Source organism: Ambystoma mexicanum, chromosome 5p (genome assembly GCF_040938575.1).
Source record: "Ambystoma mexicanum isolate Mex_15411 chromosome 5p, UKY_AmexF1_1, whole genome shotgun sequence".
NCBI classification, from domain to species: Eukaryota; Metazoa; Chordata; class Amphibia; order Caudata; family Ambystomatidae; genus Ambystoma; species Ambystoma mexicanum.
Window position 1 is genome coordinate 61,629,445 of NC_090930.1, and position 19,511 is coordinate 61,648,955.

At 46.5% G+C, this 19,511-nt stretch overlaps 1 protein-coding gene across 4 annotated transcripts in view; it reads right to left on the reverse strand.

Moving 5' to 3' along the window:
* The window catches only part of KIF4A (kinesin family member 4A), an 807,676-nt gene that overhangs the window by 691,620 nt on the left and 96,545 nt on the right, over positions 1-19,511 (reverse strand). For all 4 annotated transcript variants that reach the window (XM_069612448.1, XM_069612449.1, XM_069612450.1 and 1 more), the window contains 3 exons: positions 2,982-3,076; positions 2,416-2,535; positions 1,765-1,940 (listed from right to left, as the gene is read on the reverse strand). In XM_069612448.1, coding sequence (XP_069468549.1) covers positions 1,765-1,940; positions 2,416-2,535; positions 2,982-3,076 — 391 coding nt within the window. The remainder of the gene's footprint in view (positions 1-1,764; positions 1,941-2,415; positions 2,536-2,981; positions 3,077-19,511) is intronic.

Genomic DNA, 19,511 nt, shown 5'->3' on the forward strand with positions numbered 1-19,511 from the left:
CCAAAACTCTGCTTAGTCTCCTAGGAGATCCAAATGCACTCTGGCGTGATTGGCTGACTGTCCGGCAAGGACAGCTACCCTGCTGGGTGAGTGGCAGCTAGGCTGAAATGAAAGGGAGAAAACTGTTTAAAATGAGTCTCTTGGACTGGAAAGCAGAGTAGACCACTGGAACGAAAGAACTGAAGACAAGCTGGAAGAGGAAGGCTGCTGCAACTCCTGGACCGTTGGTTGGCCCGGTGAAGCACTGCTGTAGGTCCGAACTGCCAAATTCACCTGACAGAGAAGCCCCTTCAAGGACGACTTCTTCCTTTGAGATGGTGGGACCAATCGACTCGTAAGTCACCTGGATACCATTCTCAGAGCAGGTTAGGATTAACGAGGGGGAAGGACACCAGCTTCTGTGCTTCATGACAGCTACTCGAACTGAAGTTAACTCCATTTTGTCCGCGTTTTTCAACGATACCGTGCAGGAGTCCCCTCAACATCCTCCCTGTTGTCCCAACAACTGAGGCTCAGGAACAGCGAGATCTGCAGGAACCAACGTCTTCTGTTGCCTCTTGCTCTTCATATTAAGGTACTGTGCCAAACCGATTGAGAGACCTTACCTCTCGCGGTGAAAGTTTGTGGAACTTTCCCAACTTGCAGGCCTAATCAGCTTGCGACTCAACATAGGATTCTTTTCGTACAAACTGCTTCTAAGACATTGGCAAAGACTTTACCGTTTACTACAAGAACTGCTCTTTACTATCCAAGACACTAGTCCATTGACTTTGGCCTAGTCCTATCAAACTGAATCGAGTCCTCTAGTGAACTGAAACTATTAGCAATGCCAAAGAAAGTATTTTTGACTATTAACTTGTGCCTTTTTACTCCCAAAGTAAGTGAAATGCCATTTTGTGCCTATTTCAGCGGAGTCTAATTTACTCAAACGTACTGGTTTGGTATTCAAGTATATTTGTGCATAATATTAAGTTGCCTCCTTCTAGTGATTGTTTTCTAAATGAATGTGTAATAAATGAATACGTGTTTTACCAAGAAACCTTGAGTGCAAGTGTCTACTTGAACCACTGATTATAAGACCTCTAACATCTAGTACTGCTCACATTCGCTCTTCAGATAAGCCTGGCTGCTCAGCTCGCTACCACAAACTGTGTAGTACAGACTTATACCAAAGGTTGGTTTTTGCTTACACCTGTAGTCCGAATTGTATGTGGTGGTCCCAGAGGGTACTGCATGCAATTCTGCCTAAGATGTGTGGCTATTACAGATGTGCTCATCTACCCTGTCCATCAACTAGGATAGCCCCCTAACCCACAGAGGGCTGGCTCTGAAAATCCATCTAACATCTGGTGCGACCTTATTAAGCGCCATGCTTTTCATTATAGGCAATTACTATCATTACCCTACTATGGAGCTCATAATTCCATGCATACCACAAACCAGCTTTATGGTGAATTAAATATGGCGTGAACGGCATTCCTATAGGCTGGCACCAGGACTGCACACAAAAAACTAAAAAAACAAAGACTTGGTTGCCTAAAGTATACTTCCCCTGGCAGCAGTAACAGACCACCGATACAGATTTGATATGTAGGAGTCAAGGTTCTGCAAGTACCTCAAGAGTATTATGGAATATTCACCTGTCAAATCTCAGTGCTGAGCCCAACACGGAGCAGGAAACGGACATTGCACAGCAGAGTATCACACTTGAAACGAAATGAGGCAGCAAGCTGGCCTGAAGTGTAAAGGTGGAAGGCACATTACCTGTTGCTTCAAGCGTTGAAGCTCTGCAGACTGAGGGTCAATGTTGATAACAGGCTTGTTCTTGATCTGTCGAGCCCTGTCTGCATAGCGTAGCGTGTTCAGCGTCTCTTCCATGTTGGAGTCGGCGGGGCTAACACAAGCGATCATAAGAGTGTGGCTGTTTCCACCCAATGAATCTGAAAGTGCATCAGTATTAATATAGTACAGAGCAAGCATGCCAATTATTTATACTCATGCCTCGAACACCAATTCAACACTCAAACGCAGTCACTACAAATCTGGATTTTCACCTGTTCCACACACTAATACAGCAATAAAAAAGGTGGTTGATTGACGACATGTTGACATTTCAATAGAAAATTATTCAAAAGGAAGTGGTGCATGTTGGAATGGTTTACTGGCGAACAGATAACAATGGTCATTAAAATAGAACAGTCTAGTCCTAATCCTATGCACATTATGTGCCCTCCGGTATCACACTGAACGTAACTGCATTCATCAGAAATGAGAAGGACATCCCATAGAGAATGCAGACTCATTTTTCTAAGGAGGATGTCGAGTAGAAGCTCCGTGTAGCCAACAAACTTCAGTCCACCTTGCAACTATGAGGGCACTGGAAACTGGCAATAGAATAACAAATCATGCGCTTACCTTGGAGCAGTCTGGTTAGCTTAGAGTTCCTGTACGGGACAAAGCCGCCCTTCTTGTTCTCCTCTCCGAGGGCACTGATAACATTACCCAGGCACAGTAAACCTCGATTAATGTTGATGCCTGTGTGGGACAATAACTGCAATTAGAAAGTAAATCTAAATTCACAATCGTTTGCCATCCCAAAAGAATTCTCCTGCAGTAGCTCAGAAGGCAAAAGGCTCAGGAAAGGCTTCAACACCAGGAACTGGTGCAAACTTGCATTCAGTTGTCAATGAGGGGAGGCTGCAGTTTCATCATTGAATAGAGCATGAGCACAGTGCCATGGTCGACCTGCGCATAGGGGTTGTGCAGTGAAGGAATCTGACAATTGTACAAATTTGAGCATGAATGAGACTGTAGTGTGGAGCAGAAACGCAACACAATTTAGAACAGGATAAAGTCTAAAACACTTTATGCCTGTACAGAAGTGTTTGGAAAAGCCAGGACCATCCCACAGGTCCAGCACATCCTAGACACGGCTCATTGAATGCCCAGTTCAGCACTTGATAAACGTACGCTTCACTGACCTTCCTTCAAACGGTCACCCTCAGCCTTGGTTTTCTTCTGCCTCTCGGATCCAGCCAAATCTACCAAGTGCAGCTTGGCACGAAAGCTGTTATTTCTGTGGAAGGGACATACAGAAGGTTCTCATTATTTACAACCCAACCCCCACATCGCTTAGCGTCAAATCAGAATGGCTTAACCTTTGCATATATTCAATAAGATTTAACCTACCCTTCAATTCCCAAAGCGCAGGCCGAACGAGTGACCTCACGCACACGAACGTTACCCCTATATAATAACCAAAATGGCGGCCGCATGCGGTCCGCTATAGGTGATTCCAGACATGTCACCTACATTCTAACAAGTACGTTTTGTAGAGGGAACTAATTTTCCTATACCGGGGATCTATTGGAAGACAAGTTGCATTCTCAGTGGGACTTAATTTTCTGACATCTCACTAATAGGAAGCCTATCATTACAGGGTTCCAACCATTTTTTGCCCTGACAAACAAATTCTTTGGCAATTGCACTAGAGCCTTCATAAAGCAAATAGAGCTCAAGACGACCATCACAAAGTCCACCCTTAGTAATTAGTACTTGAAATAGTAATTTGAAATATTATCACAGCATGCTATTAATATGCTAAGCGGTTTTGTGAGAATTATCCACTATAAATTGGATATTAGCTTTCTTTCTGGACACTAACCTGCATAAAAGGTTCTACAATATTTGTCATTAATGGATGTTTTTATGTTCGTATGACAATCCATGACAAAAGAATCTCATCTATATGTCTCTCTTCTATTCTCAACTCCCGTTATTGATATGTAATGGTAGTACTGGTAAGGTTTATTTCTAAAGCGCCTATACACAGGAAAGTGTCTCAAAGCATTTGAGGATGAGAAACCTGGGGAAGAACAGTCACTCAGAGCCCTTAAAATTCTGAGACGGTAGTCTGCACAGGTAGATAAGTGCACAGGATACATTTAACAGTTTCAACACAGCAAATCTGCCTAACAACGAATCTGCAGTTTTACGAAGTGTAGTGAACGGTGAGGACAAGGGAGAACAGAGACCATCTTCAGGTACAGTGCATTTGGATCGTCCAAGTGCACAAACAGTCACAGGGAGGGGAAGGTCCAAGTGCACCCAGTCGGTGGAGACTGGGGTAAGTGCAGAGAGCCACTCTTAAGGTTGAATACTCAAGTGCAGTGAGGATGGTTGGGATGCAGGACCCAGAAGCAAGTGCAAGAGAGGACTAACGGGGGGGGACCTGTGAGACTGAGGTATACCAGGCGGTCAGCAAGCTTTAAGGGAGAGCGGGAAACAGCAGAGAGCTAGGTTACCTGGGTAGAGCGAGAAGGAAGAGGAAGGTCGAGGAGTTTCCGGAACTTCAGAATATCAGAATCAAGACGGAGGGAGGCTATTCCAGAGGGGAATGCATTTAACCTTTTTTGTATGCATTTTCCCCAAAAGTTGATAAATCAATTTTTCGTAACTGTATGGAAATCACATGAATCAACTAATTGTTGCAAACAGCCTTGAAAAAGACGGAAGGTAGAAACAGGTGCTCACTGTTCAACCTAGGTTGAATTTGGAGAGAATAAACTGAAACATCAAGAATCACGAAATTTAACAATTCTTTCAAAATTAGTTTTGTAACTGCAATTATGTACGTAATTTGAGGCCATCAATCGATAAACAACACTTTGTAGAGTTTGTTACTAGAACCTTCTCATCTTAGGCTAAGCGCGAAGAGCTAGCAGTATACATACACTCATTATGAGGCAGGCCTAAAAAGGCCATTCTACCAACTTGTGCTCCGAGAGCCCAGTAAGGCAGCCTCCATATTGGTTTTGAATGTTTTAGCTCAACCACTGGCCAGGCAGGCCACCAACACTCACTGTAGAGGTGTGCCTGGGGTTGCTAAAAGGTGCAAATTGGAGTAAGGCTGTGAGCCCCTCAAGGGTTTTTTCTGCCTAGAAAATAAACAGACTCCATCACAGAATAACAGTCGCATAGATGCATTTATTTAGCATCAACAAAGCACCCGAGCAGAGAGAGGCGTCATTTTGCTAGTGTTCTGACTTACTTACAATCTTTCCTTCTTTAAACATGTTTTCAGCTGCATTAGCATGACACATAAATAACAGTCTTTGAAAGAAATCACTGGCAGGGTGAACAGAAAGCTTGGAGAGTAATATTATTGAAGAAAAAATAGACATGCAGGGGGAGCTCAACATATGTTCCTTTCTATCCTCAGCCCGAGGTCACGGGCGATGCAGGGGTGGGGGGCTAACTGGTATTTGAGTGTCCCTGCAACTTAACAGAATTTGTTTGGGATCTCGCTGAACTGGTGTGCAACATTGCGACAGAGAAAAGAACTGGTGTTCATTTAATTTATATTTCCACAGTGTTTCATGGTTTTTAGAGCCAACCCTATTAGTTGGCCACAAAAAAGCTTTGTTTTAAATCCCCTAATGGGATTATTGGACTGGCAAAGGCAAGCCCCTGCCTACACAGTTCTGATACAATTTTGGCAGGTAAGCAAGTTGGCTTACCAGTTATACGATTTTCCCACTGAGAAGGCTTGCATTTGATGGAGACCCCAATATGGCCATACTGGAAGCTCTTGCCTGTGGTCCAGTTTGCCTGCTCTGATGCGGACTTCTCCTGGATCCTGATCCTACAGCTGGTCCTTCATTTGTTTGGACCAGGCCTATTGTACCGTCTCTTACGGCCATGGTCTCCCACCGCCAGGAAGGGTGGAGACTCCAAAACCCCAAATCTGCTTCCCTGGGCTGTCCTATGTCCAAACTGACGTTGTCGTGCTACAGGGGCTGGTGTGAAGTCCATGTTTGTCTGCTGACCCTCCGAGGGGGTCTTGAGCACGTTGCTCCGACCTTCAGGAACCATCTAAGTCGCAGATTCTGCTTCTGGATGAAAGGTCCCACTCCAGAAAAGACAGATTGTTCTTTTGGGCCATGCGGGTGCCATCGCAGGCTCAGGGTTAAACTCCTCAGGTGAACAGATCTTTCAGCTCACCCTGCAAAAGACAATTAGTCCTTACTAGATTGCTTCCAGAAAGCCAGTTCCCAGAAGATGGAACCAATACTAAATATCTACCTTTGGGACTTGGCTAGTTAGCTTATTGAAGATACTATCACTCGGGGTGGGGGGAGGGGTGCCCATGGTCAGTGGGATTTGGGATCTGCAGGTCACTGCCAACTACATTTCTCCACCACTTTACAATGGGGGGGCTGGACCCTGCTCTGCATCTCATCTGGGGTTACTGGGATTAACCCAACACTGGAGCTCTTTACAACTCTACTGGTATCCCCTGGGAACGGCTGGGCTGCATTCTATATACTGGTGGGGGGGGGAGATGGTGGCTTACCTAGATTAAGGACTGGAGGGGGTATCTGTACTTCCGCCCTCTATTTGGTAGGATAAAAAGGCACAGATCCCCAGGCAGGGCCCTCAATTTGGTAGCAATGGACAAGCAGCCAGGCTTAAGCTTTCAGGAGGTGATGCAGGCTGGTTCATACGTACAGAGTCCCCAAACCCCACAAAGGAATGTCCACACTCTAGGTTTGTGACAAGTTTCTTTATATAAAATAGGGTCAGCAATATATACACATAATAACACTTTGTACTTTAGATAGATCTATTCAAAGAATGGTAAATATGTACACTATGTGGTACCACACAACACTTAAGTTCGGTAAAGATGCAGTAACTGCTGACAGTATTGAAAAGGCAGGTGAACTCTTAGTGAGGTGTAAAAGCATATACTAGGGTAGAAAGGCAGGTTAGTTATGAACAGCAGCAGAATGCTTTTAGACTCGATGCACAATTATGTGCCAGAATCCTCCCGCCCCCCTCCCCCACCCAAAAACTTGGGCAACCTGTAATAAAAGAATAAACAAGCCCAGTCCATAAATGTTCAATGAAGCCCTGCTTTCTGGTCAAAAGGTTCAACCACCCCAATGTGCCACAACTGGAGAGTTGGTCGGCACCCCTTTGGAGTCACTGGGTGTCAAGAAACTCAAAAAAGTAAAGCACTTGAAGCTTCAGCCTTCATGGTGCTCTTCGACTGTCGGCAGGCAGTCTACTCGACGGTTGAAGTTGTGGGAAGGTGAAGCGTGCGGTATACCATGAAGACAAGTGTTTGTTGCCGAATGCAAGTCTTCATGGACTAGGTAGACCTTTAGCAGTGATTGGTGCGGGCCCGGGAGCAGGCGTCAGATGTCTGGTATCAAGATCGGTGGTCCTCTGGCCCACCAGTGCCGCAGCACGTACCTAGAAATGGCTTCAGCCATCGGCGGCACTAGACCATGGGCTGGACCTTGGACCTTCACTCCGGTATCCTTGGGACGTCGGTCAGCTTCTGGTTGCGGGAAACCCACCGGTGGCTTTCCTCGGCAATTGACAACCTTCAACTATGTCTTGCGGGAAATGTGATTGACTGTGATGGCAAGGATACCCTTTTAAATGTTCTTTGGCGTTGAAGAACTTTCGCACCTCTGGGGTTCGCGCAGCACTGCGTCAGGGTATCCCTCTACTGGGCGATATGACTTAATCTGGCATGCAGGGGTCACGGATATTCTTCAGAGTCCTGGTCGACACCAATGACTTAGACACAAGATATCAAGGCGCTCTTCAGGACTCTTGCCGGACCCCTTCTTCCAACGGCACACTCGCAGGACTGGCTTGCAGGGTGCTTCAGGGAAGAGCAGCAGTTTTGCACAATGGCCTCTCGTCGCTCGGGACGCAGTCTCCTATCCAAGTCTTATCTTGGGTCGGCTTAGCAGTTGTCAGATCACTTGAAGAGATGCCTTCAGCGATCGAGACTTGTGCCTCAAACTGGACCTAGGATTCAATCTACTGTTTTGACATCAGCCGCAGAGCAGGTTCGGATTCAGCTTCAGAACCATTTGGTAAGAGGTCTCGGTTGTACATATTTGGTCCCCATTCACTCAGGCTGAATCAGACCTAACAACAAACCATTCAGAAGTGCATTCATGCAGGCAGGCAATCAGGCTCACAGTGCATTCAAGCCATCCACTCCCCTCAGACACCACAACACAGTATGTGGATTGGAGTAGGCACCCAGCCTTTCAGAGCACAACACTGCAGCATTCATAACAGCTTGTCAAGGCTGTCTCAATCATTGTGTCATTCAACCAATACTAGACTCCCACAACACAGAATGCGGGTTGGCACCAAACTCCATTCACAGGTCCAACCCCTAGAGTGTACCCACAACAGACCCTGGGAAGGCTCCAGCCAGTCTGATAGGAGGAAGCCCTAGAGCCATGTATGGCATTTCCTCCCACAGCCAATGAGGGGGAAGAAACAGAGGCAGGGCTCCCCAGGACTTTGGGGGAACCAGGTAAACGGCAATAGAAACCAAGAGGCCACAGGGGTCATTTTGCTTCCATCAGGAATCCACTGATTCCTATGGCAAGGGCTGGGGGACCAAGAAAATGGAGAGCCACTACCAAGTCCGCATGAAGCCGCCACCAGCCAATATCCTGCTCTGTGGGCAGCACAAGCGCCAAAACACACAGGTTACACAGGTGTACCCCCACCCATTGGTGCCATACGAGTATCCCATGGGTGTGGTTCACCAAATGGAAAACAAAGACGTGCGCTTCCAGAGGGCCAGTCTGGACCTCCGTGGCAGACAACACAACACACAGAAGTGTTAGGACTAGTAGGCCCTGTAACTCCATAAGGCATTTAGAGCATCACACCTGGCTTTACACAACCCTCACGTGAGCCTACAGACTTTGTACTGCCAGTTCCTATTACACACTTCTTACAACGCTGGAGCTCCAACAAGGGACACTGAAGTACTTAACTGAACGGACATGTTTCTGGGGGTCCTTCTAGGGGCCCTGAAGTTTTGGAACACAGCCCCGACTTATTAGCAGTTTTTAAAACCATGTATTGCACTCTTGCCTCAGGATTTGGAGTGAATAAATGTGTGGTTACCCTTTCCCTCCCCTGAGCAACTATGCCTCTAAGTCTGGAGACTTCCTAACTAAAATATATCCAGGACTTTGGTGCCCTATTGGCTGGTCTGACCAGATGGAGTGAATACATTTGATCAATGCTTTTATTTAGTTCTTTGTTGCTTCTTGGATCCCAATCATATTACGGTTTTATGGTCTAGGAGACTACTCTGCATTAACATCTGAATGTTTATATGAATAGTGCACCAACTGGTACGGGGCTTGCATTTTATGGTCAAGAGCGAGTTTAGCCTTAACTCGCCATTTTCTACACCAAGATCTACTTTAGGTTTGAACCAGAGTACTCCTTTTCCAACAGATATTATGAGTACCCTTGTAATAAGTGTGGTGCAGTTTGGTGGACGCTATTCAAATTAATTGTACCTCCTGGTTAGTCATCCTCTCTGAAAGTTAAGCCTAAAAGCTCAGCTTAGCATAAGTAGATCTTTCCTCTTGGGTGACACTCTACTATTATGTCAGTTGGTTACATATTTGTAAAATCTTGAGATTTTCATGGATTTCTCTTGGGCCTTTTTACAGGGTCCTTAAACATTTTGCATCTTTTACTTTGGATCACTGACTTACATTTGGTGGTCCCCCTGACATTGCAACTGTTGGGGAAAATTCTCAGAAATCTTCCTCATCGTGGGGCGAGGGCAGGAGCCCCCCCAGCACCCCAGCCCAGCAGAGGAACCACGAGGAACACGGACAGGGCCTGCCTGACCCTGTCCCCACACGCCGCCTGACTCGCGCATGCCGGGCGCAGCGCGGCCTGAAACCGAGGCTGAGCCTCGTTAACATCAGCTGTAACCGCCGGCAGGCGGATCACGCCGGCGGCCAGCTCCAAGGCCACTCTAAGGCCTGTTGGGTGCCTGTTTGGAGCATCAGGAGCCAGGGGCCACGGACCCTAATCTTTTGTGAGTAGTAGGAATACCCTTAGTCTATACTATTGTGCTTTCTGGTATGTCCTCTGCTACTCCGTACTCAAACATTTGAACTCGGTTCTTTAACTGTTTGCTACATACGCTCATGCTTCCAACTCCGCCACCTCTATGCATTACTGCTGCCACCTCTTTAATAGTACAGGCATTTTAGCACCCAGTCGCCCGGACCCCACTTGCATTGTGTTGTGCCCTCTGGTCGCCTAGACCCCACCTGCATTGTGTTGTGCCCTATGGTCGCCTAGACCCCACCTGCATTGTGTTGTGCCCTATGGTCGCCCAGACCCCACTTGCATTGTGTTGTGCCCTATGGTCGCCTAGACCCCACCTGCATTGTGTTGTGCCCTATGGTCGCCCAGACCCCACTTGCATTGTGTTGTGCCCTATAGTCGCCTAGACCCCACTTGCATTGTGTTGTGCCCTAAGGTCGCCCAGACCCCACTTGCATTGTGTTGTGCCCTATAGTCGCCTAGACCCCACTTGCATTGTGTTGTGCCCTAAGGTCGCCTAGACCCCACTTGCATTGTGTTGTGCCCTATGGTCGCCTAGACCTCATTCGCATTGTGCTGCGCCCCACCTATAACGCCAATGCCCCCTACACGCCACCCCTCTGTACATCACCTCAGCCCCAGCATGCTATTCTGCCTGACTGCGATCATGTTCCCTTTCTGTGTCATGCAAAGTAACATACCCTGCACTGGCAACAGTTACCTAGCCCATAATAATGGTTTAGTCAGACCCGCCTGCCCAAGACACCACCCGATCACCTGCCCTACACCATTCCTGCCCACTACACCAGCCTTCCCCCCGGATACCAAGTCCGCCCATCCCACCCATAGACATGCACACGCTCCGCATGTCGCAGCTAATACTCACCTAGCTGACCACAAGCAGAACCCCATCAACACGAGAGCATCATGCCATACCATCGACTACAACACCTCTACATTAGCTAACCCAACTAACTCCCGTAACACTACCCTCATCCCCTCCGATCGGAACTCTAGACTTGGCGCCAGAACCCACCACAGACCCAGCAAAGGCCCAGCCAAATCACTCAACAAGACCAACCCTCACACTATAACTCCCATCAACACCATCCATCCCAGTCTTAAAGGAGCTCTCCTAAATGTCAGATCATTAGTCGCCCATGCCACAGAAGTTGCAGACATTATTCTAACAAACAACCTGGACTTCCTTGCGGTAACCGAAACATGGCTGCACGATGCTGCAGGTCCATCTCTTACCCTAGCCATACCTGATAACTACACCATCCTTAGAGCAGATAGACCGAACGCTCGAGGAGGCGGCGTAGCTATTATCTTTAAGTCCACGCTTGACATCAGACTATCCTCTGCTCCCCCACTCAAATCCTGTGAACATATTACAGTCAAAGTTCAAACCTCCCCTAAAAGTACTATTACACTGCACTTAATTTACCGACCCCCGGGCCCTCCTGGCTCATTTGAGGAAGACATCACCTCACTAGTTGCTGAAAGCTCCAAACCTTCAGCACAACTGATTATACTCGGAGACTTTAATCTCGGGTTTAACGACCCCCTAGACACCCCAGCCACTGCCCTGGCCATGGCATTAGAGGAGCATGGCCTCCAACAACTCTGTTCCAAACCCACCCACTCGAAAGGTAGAATCCTCGACTGGATAACTACCCTTAATTGCAACATTACTACGGAAGATCCCACACAACTTATCTGGACTGACCACCACCTCCTCCCGTTTGACATTCTTACCAGCAATTCAGCACATAAAAGGCCTATTATTGCACCTGCCTGCCCTACTAGGAAAAAGAGCAATATCACAGCGGAAGCCCTAATACCTCTGGTGATCCCTACTTTAAACGCACTACCCGTTACAACGGACTTGAACCAACTGGTCAATGCCTACAATGAGTCCATGGCCAAAGCCATTGACATCATTGCCCCACTGAAACTGCGCAAAGGAATACCCAAAGCGCACCTGAACACATGGTTCACCCCGGAGCTCAAAACCCTTCGTCAACAAAAAAACAAACTTGAAGCACTCTGGAAATCAGTGCCTTCCATAAATAACAGAACTAATCTCACCAACATCTCCACCCTCTACAAAAATGAGATTATACGTGCCAAGAAAGATTCTCTCAATACTAGGATCTCCCAGGCAAGCTCCAGTACTAAAGAGCTCTTTAACATACTAAAGGAATTAGAAAACCCCATTACCCCCACTGACTCTTGCACTAAGGACAAACCTTGGTGCACAGGGATCCAGAATGCCCTAGCCAACAAAATCTCAGGGCTCCAAACCAAAATCAACAACAAACGACAACAACTTACTCTCGATCCCACCTCCATCCCCACACCCCTTCCACCTACTGCCACTAGTTCAGGCTTCACCTTCAAAAAGGTATCTATATTGGAGGTTCAGAAAATTATAGCATCCCTTAAACCATCGAATTGCAAGGGGGACAGCTGCCCCGCACAAATCATAAAAGATGCAGCTAGGGATCTCTCCCCATTTATCACTAAATTAATAAACCTGTCCTTCGCCAACAACATGGTCCCCAGCAATCTGAAACAGTCCTGGGTCCTACCTCTACTAAAAAAACTACTCTCAACCCTGACATCCCTACGAATTACAGACCTATTACCACCGTCCCATTCCTACTAAAAATCTTGGATAGAGTGGCTTATTTACAAATTCAGGACTACCTCGAGGCCAATCACCTACTAGGAACTCGCCAATCTGGCTTTCGACCACAACACTGGACAGAAACGGCCCTTGTTGATCTCAAATGCCAGATAGACGAACTCAAAGACAAAAATAAGGCTGCCATCCTTCTTCTCCTTGACCTTTCCGCTGCCTTTGACCTGGTCGACCATAAAATCTTGTGCAACCATTCGTCTCTGGCAGCACACTTCTCCCACTCTGCAGTCACATGGATCCAATCTTTCCTGGACAACAGAACCATGCGGGTCTTCTCCCCCCTAGCAGCGGCAGACCCCATCCCCATCACCTGCGGTGTCCCACAAGGATCCTGTGTCTCACCCACCCTTTACAATATTTTCACCAAGCCTTTATTCGACAAGCTGGACAATCTGGGTGTCACCTACACTAACTATGCAGATGACACCCAGATACTCCTCACCCTATCAGGCAACTACAACAAGGACGCCAAATGGATCAATGAAGTCTTTTCCATCATTCAGGCATGGATGGCCACACATGGCCTATGCCTGAATGATGACAAGACTGAATTGCTTCTTGTCGGCTCACCTAACACTATCAGTAAACTCTGTCCCGGCTACACTAGCTTCACTATTGACGGTAACACCATACCCATCGCCAAGAGTGTAAAAACCCTCGGTTTCTACCTAGACACGAACATTAACCTAATTAAACAAATCAATATGACCGCCTCAGCCACGGCCTACACTGGTAAACTAATCAGGGCCTGCAGACCACTGATCTCCCCTAGCAACTGTCTCATCCTAGCCAGAGCACTCATCCAATCTAAACTGGATTACTGTAATAGCCTCTATGTAGGTGCCAACAAAACAGTAATCAATAAATTGCAAGTTCTACAAAACAACGCACTACGTGCCGCCCTCAATATTCCTAGAAGGGAACACATCTCCGCCACCAGAACTGCCTGCAAATGGTTGTCCATCCAACAGAAAATAGACTTGAAAACCATATGCCTTACTTACAAAGCCCTTAATCATCTTGCCCCACCCTACCTCTCGAACAAATTTACACTAAGACAGAACACTAGAACCACCAGATCGTCCAACTCATTACAACTAACAGTTCCCAAATTCTCCCTTAAAAGAGCCGGAGGATCCAGCTTCCCAACTTTGGCATCACAACTCTGGAACTCCATCCCACTGGATATTAAATCTACACCTACTTTCCAACCCTTCAGAACTAAGGTCATCTCCTGGTTAACCAACAAATAACCGTCCTACTACATATGTATGCACCCTGAATGTCCAATTGTATGTATATTGTTTGTATACTATTATCTATGCCCTATTAATACTGTACTATTGTCTTTTACCTGTAACCTGATGCTCAAAGCGCATATATACCCCCGGGTCAAGAGCGCTATATAAATAAATAAACAAACAAACAAATGTGCCAATTCCCTTTTACGTTAGAGACCCCCCCCAGCATTTTTGCCAGACTTTAGGAGTTTTAATTTCCAACCTGGAGGGGGACACCTTTTCCCCACTCTCGTGTGTTTTTTCATTGGGTTGAATACATTTATTTTTGACTTTGGAATCAAACTCCGAAGGCATCATTTTTTTACATTGTGTCACAAAGCACCTTCAGTGCAGTGACACAGGGAAGTCTTAGATTTCCCCAAGGTTTAAATACCTTCTCTTGTTAAACTACTGTTTCCAAGAGGCGTGAAGTGAAATTGACTTTACTTACATTTGGTAACTTTCTAGACCCAGTGCACACTATCTTACAATAGGGTGCTGGAGGGGTTACCTCCAGCACCTTCTACTTTGTCTAGTTTCTCATGTAACATTTATGTTACCCTTTCTACAGTTAATGGCTGGTGAGAGTGGTTTATTTTTTCCTACCATTGTGTTTCTACTGGGGGCTGCAATGGCAACTGCAGTAAAACACCCACGGGTGACTATTTTGCCAAAATGGCCCAGGTCTTTTTTCGCCATTTCTTGTTGGAAAGGTCCATCTTGATATTTACTCTGCGCGTCAAACCAGGATTGGTCCCTTTGTTAGTTTTGTCTTTGGCGGGTTTCACTGCTGAAGCCCACCTCTGGCTCCAGCGTGTCTGGCATGGCAGGAAGTGAGGGAGGTGCCCGAAACTCCCTGTGCTTAATCCCCTTGGTTACAGGAATGTACCCAAAAAGTGATAGGCAGGCTGGCTGTCCTTGGAGGACAGCCGCCCTGCTGTGTAAGTGACGGCTAGGCTGTGAATGGGATAAACCTGCATAAAAGGCGAGGCTTTTGTCTTGGAAGGCAGAGTCGACCATTGGACTAATCCGAAGAAGAACTTGGAAATGACGCTTGCTGCAACGCCTGGTCCATTGGTTTGCCCGGTGAAGCCCTGCTGCATTGCTGAAGCTCTGAATTCGCCTCAACTAGAGAAGCCCTGCAACGGACGACTTCTCCCTTTGGGTTGGTGGGACCAATCAACCCCAAAGCAAACTCATCTGGACATCCTTTCGGAGCTAGCTGTACCTTCCATTTCTGCTGCAGGAACCGATTGCCAGGGAGAGGAACACCAGGATCGAGTGCGTCGTTTTAAAAATCGGACCCGAGCTCCAGGAAGATCCTCCAGACTCCCATGAAGCAGGATTAACCAAGCCTGAGCCACCTTAGAGTGCTGCACCCCAGATGCCAGGAAGGTCCATAAAGGTATGAGAATCGCAGTGGTGCTATTTGCGAGAGCCGCGAGAAGCTGAAACCGTGAAGTGCTGCTGATCTGAAGTTTGCCCATTGCAGCCGCCGACCAATTCATAGTGCAGAAGTCCCCAGACGTCCTCCCTCTTGTCCCCACGACTGAGGCTCAGGAACAGGATCTGCAGACCTACAACTTGAACAGAAGCCAGCTGGAACCAGTTTCTTTAAACCAAAAAGGTACTGTAAAACTATGCGGTTGCTTACCTCTTGTAGCGTAGCCTTGCTAGCTCTCAGTTGAGACTTGTCTGGTTTGCTTTTGCAGAGTTGCTTGCAGCTCTGCCCCTCACAAGCCTCCCAACTTGTGGCCTACAGTGATTTCATTTCCTACAAAGCTTTCTAAAACATTGTGCAAGACTTTAGCTACCTGCAAGAAGTGCTTCAGCTCACCTAGACTTTGTCAATTGACATTGGCAGTCCTAGCTCCCTGAAAGACCTTTACCTCTGACTTGGTGCTTTAACTATCCCTCAACGCAAGTCACAGATAACTTGTGTAGCTGGGAAAGGGTTAATTTACCTTTCATTGGAGGGTTCAAAAAGTACTTCCCTGCTGAAGAATATTTGTTAACCATTGTTATCTTCCCTCATCTTTTCCTTTTGACACCAACCTCAGTATTGCTCTAAATGTACCAGTGAACTATCAATGTCCAGTGTCCTAGTTATTGAAGTCAACTCAGTGCGTTGGAAGTGCGTGTTCCATCCCAAATGGGCATCTACTGCTTTATTGAAACTGAATATTTTGAAGCATATTATTGTGTTCCATATTTTGCACCCTTCCAAAGAAGGCTTATTTAACTGTTAAATTAATAAATAATTGTTTCATCAAGAAACCTTGAGGTTAAGTGTTTATTTGGATGCTTGTCACTGTATCTGTGCAATAACCTCACAGCTCACATTGACCCCTCGTAAGATAAGCCTGGCTGCTCAGTCACTACCAGCTTGTGTAGTACATGCATATACCAAAGGTTGTGTTAACTATTGCCAAGAAGACAGGCTGGTGCAGTCTCCCACAGGGTACTGCATACAATGTTGCCCAACAGCAACCCTTTCACCAAGAGTGCCTAGTCCTGGGTCACTCAAAAGACGACCAGGTCCCAGGATGGGACTTCTTAAGCACCCCCATCTGTGCCCTTTGGCAATATCCATATACATTGGCTTTAGGGGTGTAGACTGGTGTTGGTGGTTTACCTTTGTCTTCACAAAGGGCACAAGCGACTTGCACTGGCAGCCCTCATGTACCTTTTTGGATCCAATGCGATAATGCATTCAATTCAGCCATTTTGTTTGGAGGCTTCAGTGCAAGAACAAGGCAGGTCTAAAAGGGTTTTGTAGCCAACGTTAGTTCTGTGAGCCGAGTGAGGAAGCCTTCATATTGGTTTTCACTGGCACATACCAATCTGTTCCTGGGTTCTCCATTTCACATCCTAAAGGGTGTTCTGGGTTGAGTGGCAAATTTAGGGACAATCCATTTGTTCCCTAGACCCCTTTTGGGAATGGCAGGCTGGCTTGGGCCAGGCCCGGTGAGTGGTGGTATTTAAAGGGAAACCCTGTAACAAAGGCCAGTTCTGAACTGGAATTTCTGCGAGTAATAATTAGATTTCCCACAGTCGCTGCATTTCTAGGACCAGACCAGGCTGTACTGGCTAATCTCTGGTTTGTGTGTTAAGGTCTGGGACATTCATGCTGGACCACCTATCCTCCTGCTGGGTGAGGCCTTTCATGTTAGCAACTTTCCCTCCATATTCTATGGACCCCCAAAGGATTTGCCTTCAGCTTTGCTCTACTGGCCTTCTGCTGATTGTTATGGGGAAACTGGTCAGTCCTTACGGCTGTCAATACTGGGAAACTATGCTACCCTTTGACTGGTTACCTTTTTCGGTAGCATCGATATTGCACAATCCATCTTCCAATGGAGTGCATGAGGTGTCTTTTGTATGACCCCAGACTACACTCAAAGGGATTTTATGGTCATCTGAAATGTTCCCAAGTACAAACCGGTGGCAACAGTTATTTTTTTATAATTTTTACAGTACTTGGTTAGTAGCCAAACACAGTAAACACGGTAAGTCTAACAGTGGCAAGTGTCCCGCCTTGCCAGTAATTTCCTTCTATGGTCATGCACTGGCCCAGGAAAGCTTTGCTTTTCGCTGGCTAGTGCATAACACGTGTGAAGGGGGGGGGTCACAGGAAATGGGCTGGAATGGTCTGATCCCATACACATACTGGTGCCAGTGTGTCTAGAGTGCATGCATGAGTCAGACCCACAGTAGTCCATGACAGCACCACTGCTGGTGTGCATGTTTGAAGCATATCTTGCCAATGGAGGGAAGTCTCTGGTCACTCACCTGCATTTGGGATAAGGTGTCCTGCAACAATTCCAGCAGATCTGAAGGAGCCAAGTATCCAGAGTAGCCCTGCAGCAGGGTGATCCGTGGAAGCATCCTAGAGAGGGCTGGCAACCAATTCTTGCTGCAGTCTCAGTGGATCCCTGCCTGGCTACTCATCTCCGAAACCCCTAATCATTGCTTCAAACCTCTGGAACCGTGGTAACTGGTCTCCGCGTCTAATGGTACATAGCAAGTTACATCCTTCAGAAGTGTCCCTGAAGCACCCAGTGGTCTGGCAAATCCAGATTGGGCCGTCGTTCTGAGTTTCTGCCCAGAACTCCAAGGGACATCAGCTTGACCGGCAAGAGTCCTGCTTATGAAATTTTGACATCCCACCATGCACGGGTTCTCAGATTAACAAGTTAACCTGGTAAACGTTCTTTCGACTTGATGTTACCATGTATTCATCTTATATCTTCATTTCCAATATCAGCGGCTTCGAAAATATTCTTTCGGCAGAGGACGCTGTGCGTCGAGACCGCCGACTAGGTCCCTCGAAGGCTTCCATCTCGCTGGCGTTATCAACTACATATACCAGGCGCAGCGCCCTTTGACTTAAGAACTGTTTTTTCATCACCCATATGCAGAATTATCGGCTTGATACGCGCTTTTAAAATGATACGTGCCTTTGAAATGATCAGGCCTTAAAAGAGCGCAAGGTCTAAAGCTCAGAAAATTATACAGCAGGGAAGGTTGGGAGGGCAATGAGGAATATGTGGGAGAACCATCCAGTAGAAAGACCATTAACAGGGGTAAGGCACTACTTCTTTGAATGGATTGTGTCCTCCCACGTATTCCTCATCTTATGATAGACTCCCAAAGCAGTATTAGGTTCTTTTGGAGGTAGGAGTAAGAATTTGAGTTAACGTTTGTCCAGAATGGAGCATGGAACTGCCTTCCCATATCTCCTTCATTGTTCCAGGTGTCTGAATAATGTTTTGTGGAAGGTGGACCAGGTAGCTTCTTTGCAGATATCCCTTATCGGAACTCCAGTCTGAAGGGCAGAGGAAGTAACCATGTCCCTAGTGGAATGAACCCTTAAGTATTCTGGTGGATATTTCCCAGCTAGCCTGTAGCACTTCAAAATAGTCGTATAGTCTATCTGGATAGAATGCTTGGTAACTGACAGACCTAGTTTGTGTCCTGTATAACCAATGAAGTTGGTTGTGTTGTCGTAACTTGCCTTTCTAGAAACATAAAAGCTTACAGCTCTTCTTGGTTCGAGTCTAGGACATTGTTCCTCTTCCATGCCAGGAAGAGGCGAGGATAGAAGACTGGAAGCCCAATTTTCTGTGGTAAATGGTAGTCCAACGCAAATTTAGGTAGAAAAGAGGGTTTGACCTAAAGGACAACCCTATCCTTTTAAAATAAGTAAATGGCGGTTTACAGGATAATGCCTGCAACTCACTAACCCTGCGGGCTGAAGTTACCGCTAACAAAATAGTTTTGTAAATTAGCAACCATAAAGGCCAGGAATGGAGTGGCTAAAAAAAATAAATTTAAAAAAGGAGCGCTCGTCAAAAACTTTAAACCAAGTTAAGGTCCCAAGTTTGTATTTGGAATGGTGTAGGAGGAAACACATTTGTGAATCCTTTAAGAAATTGAATTAAATGTATTTAGAAGTAGGATGCATCTTCCGATGTGCGCTTGAATATGGAACGTGCTGCCAGGTAACCCTTGATTGTTCCAATCTGGAGCCCCAGATTGGCCAAATGTAGTAAAAATGATAACACTGTAGGTGTATTGCATTGAAAAGGGTCCACATCTTTCTCCTTAGA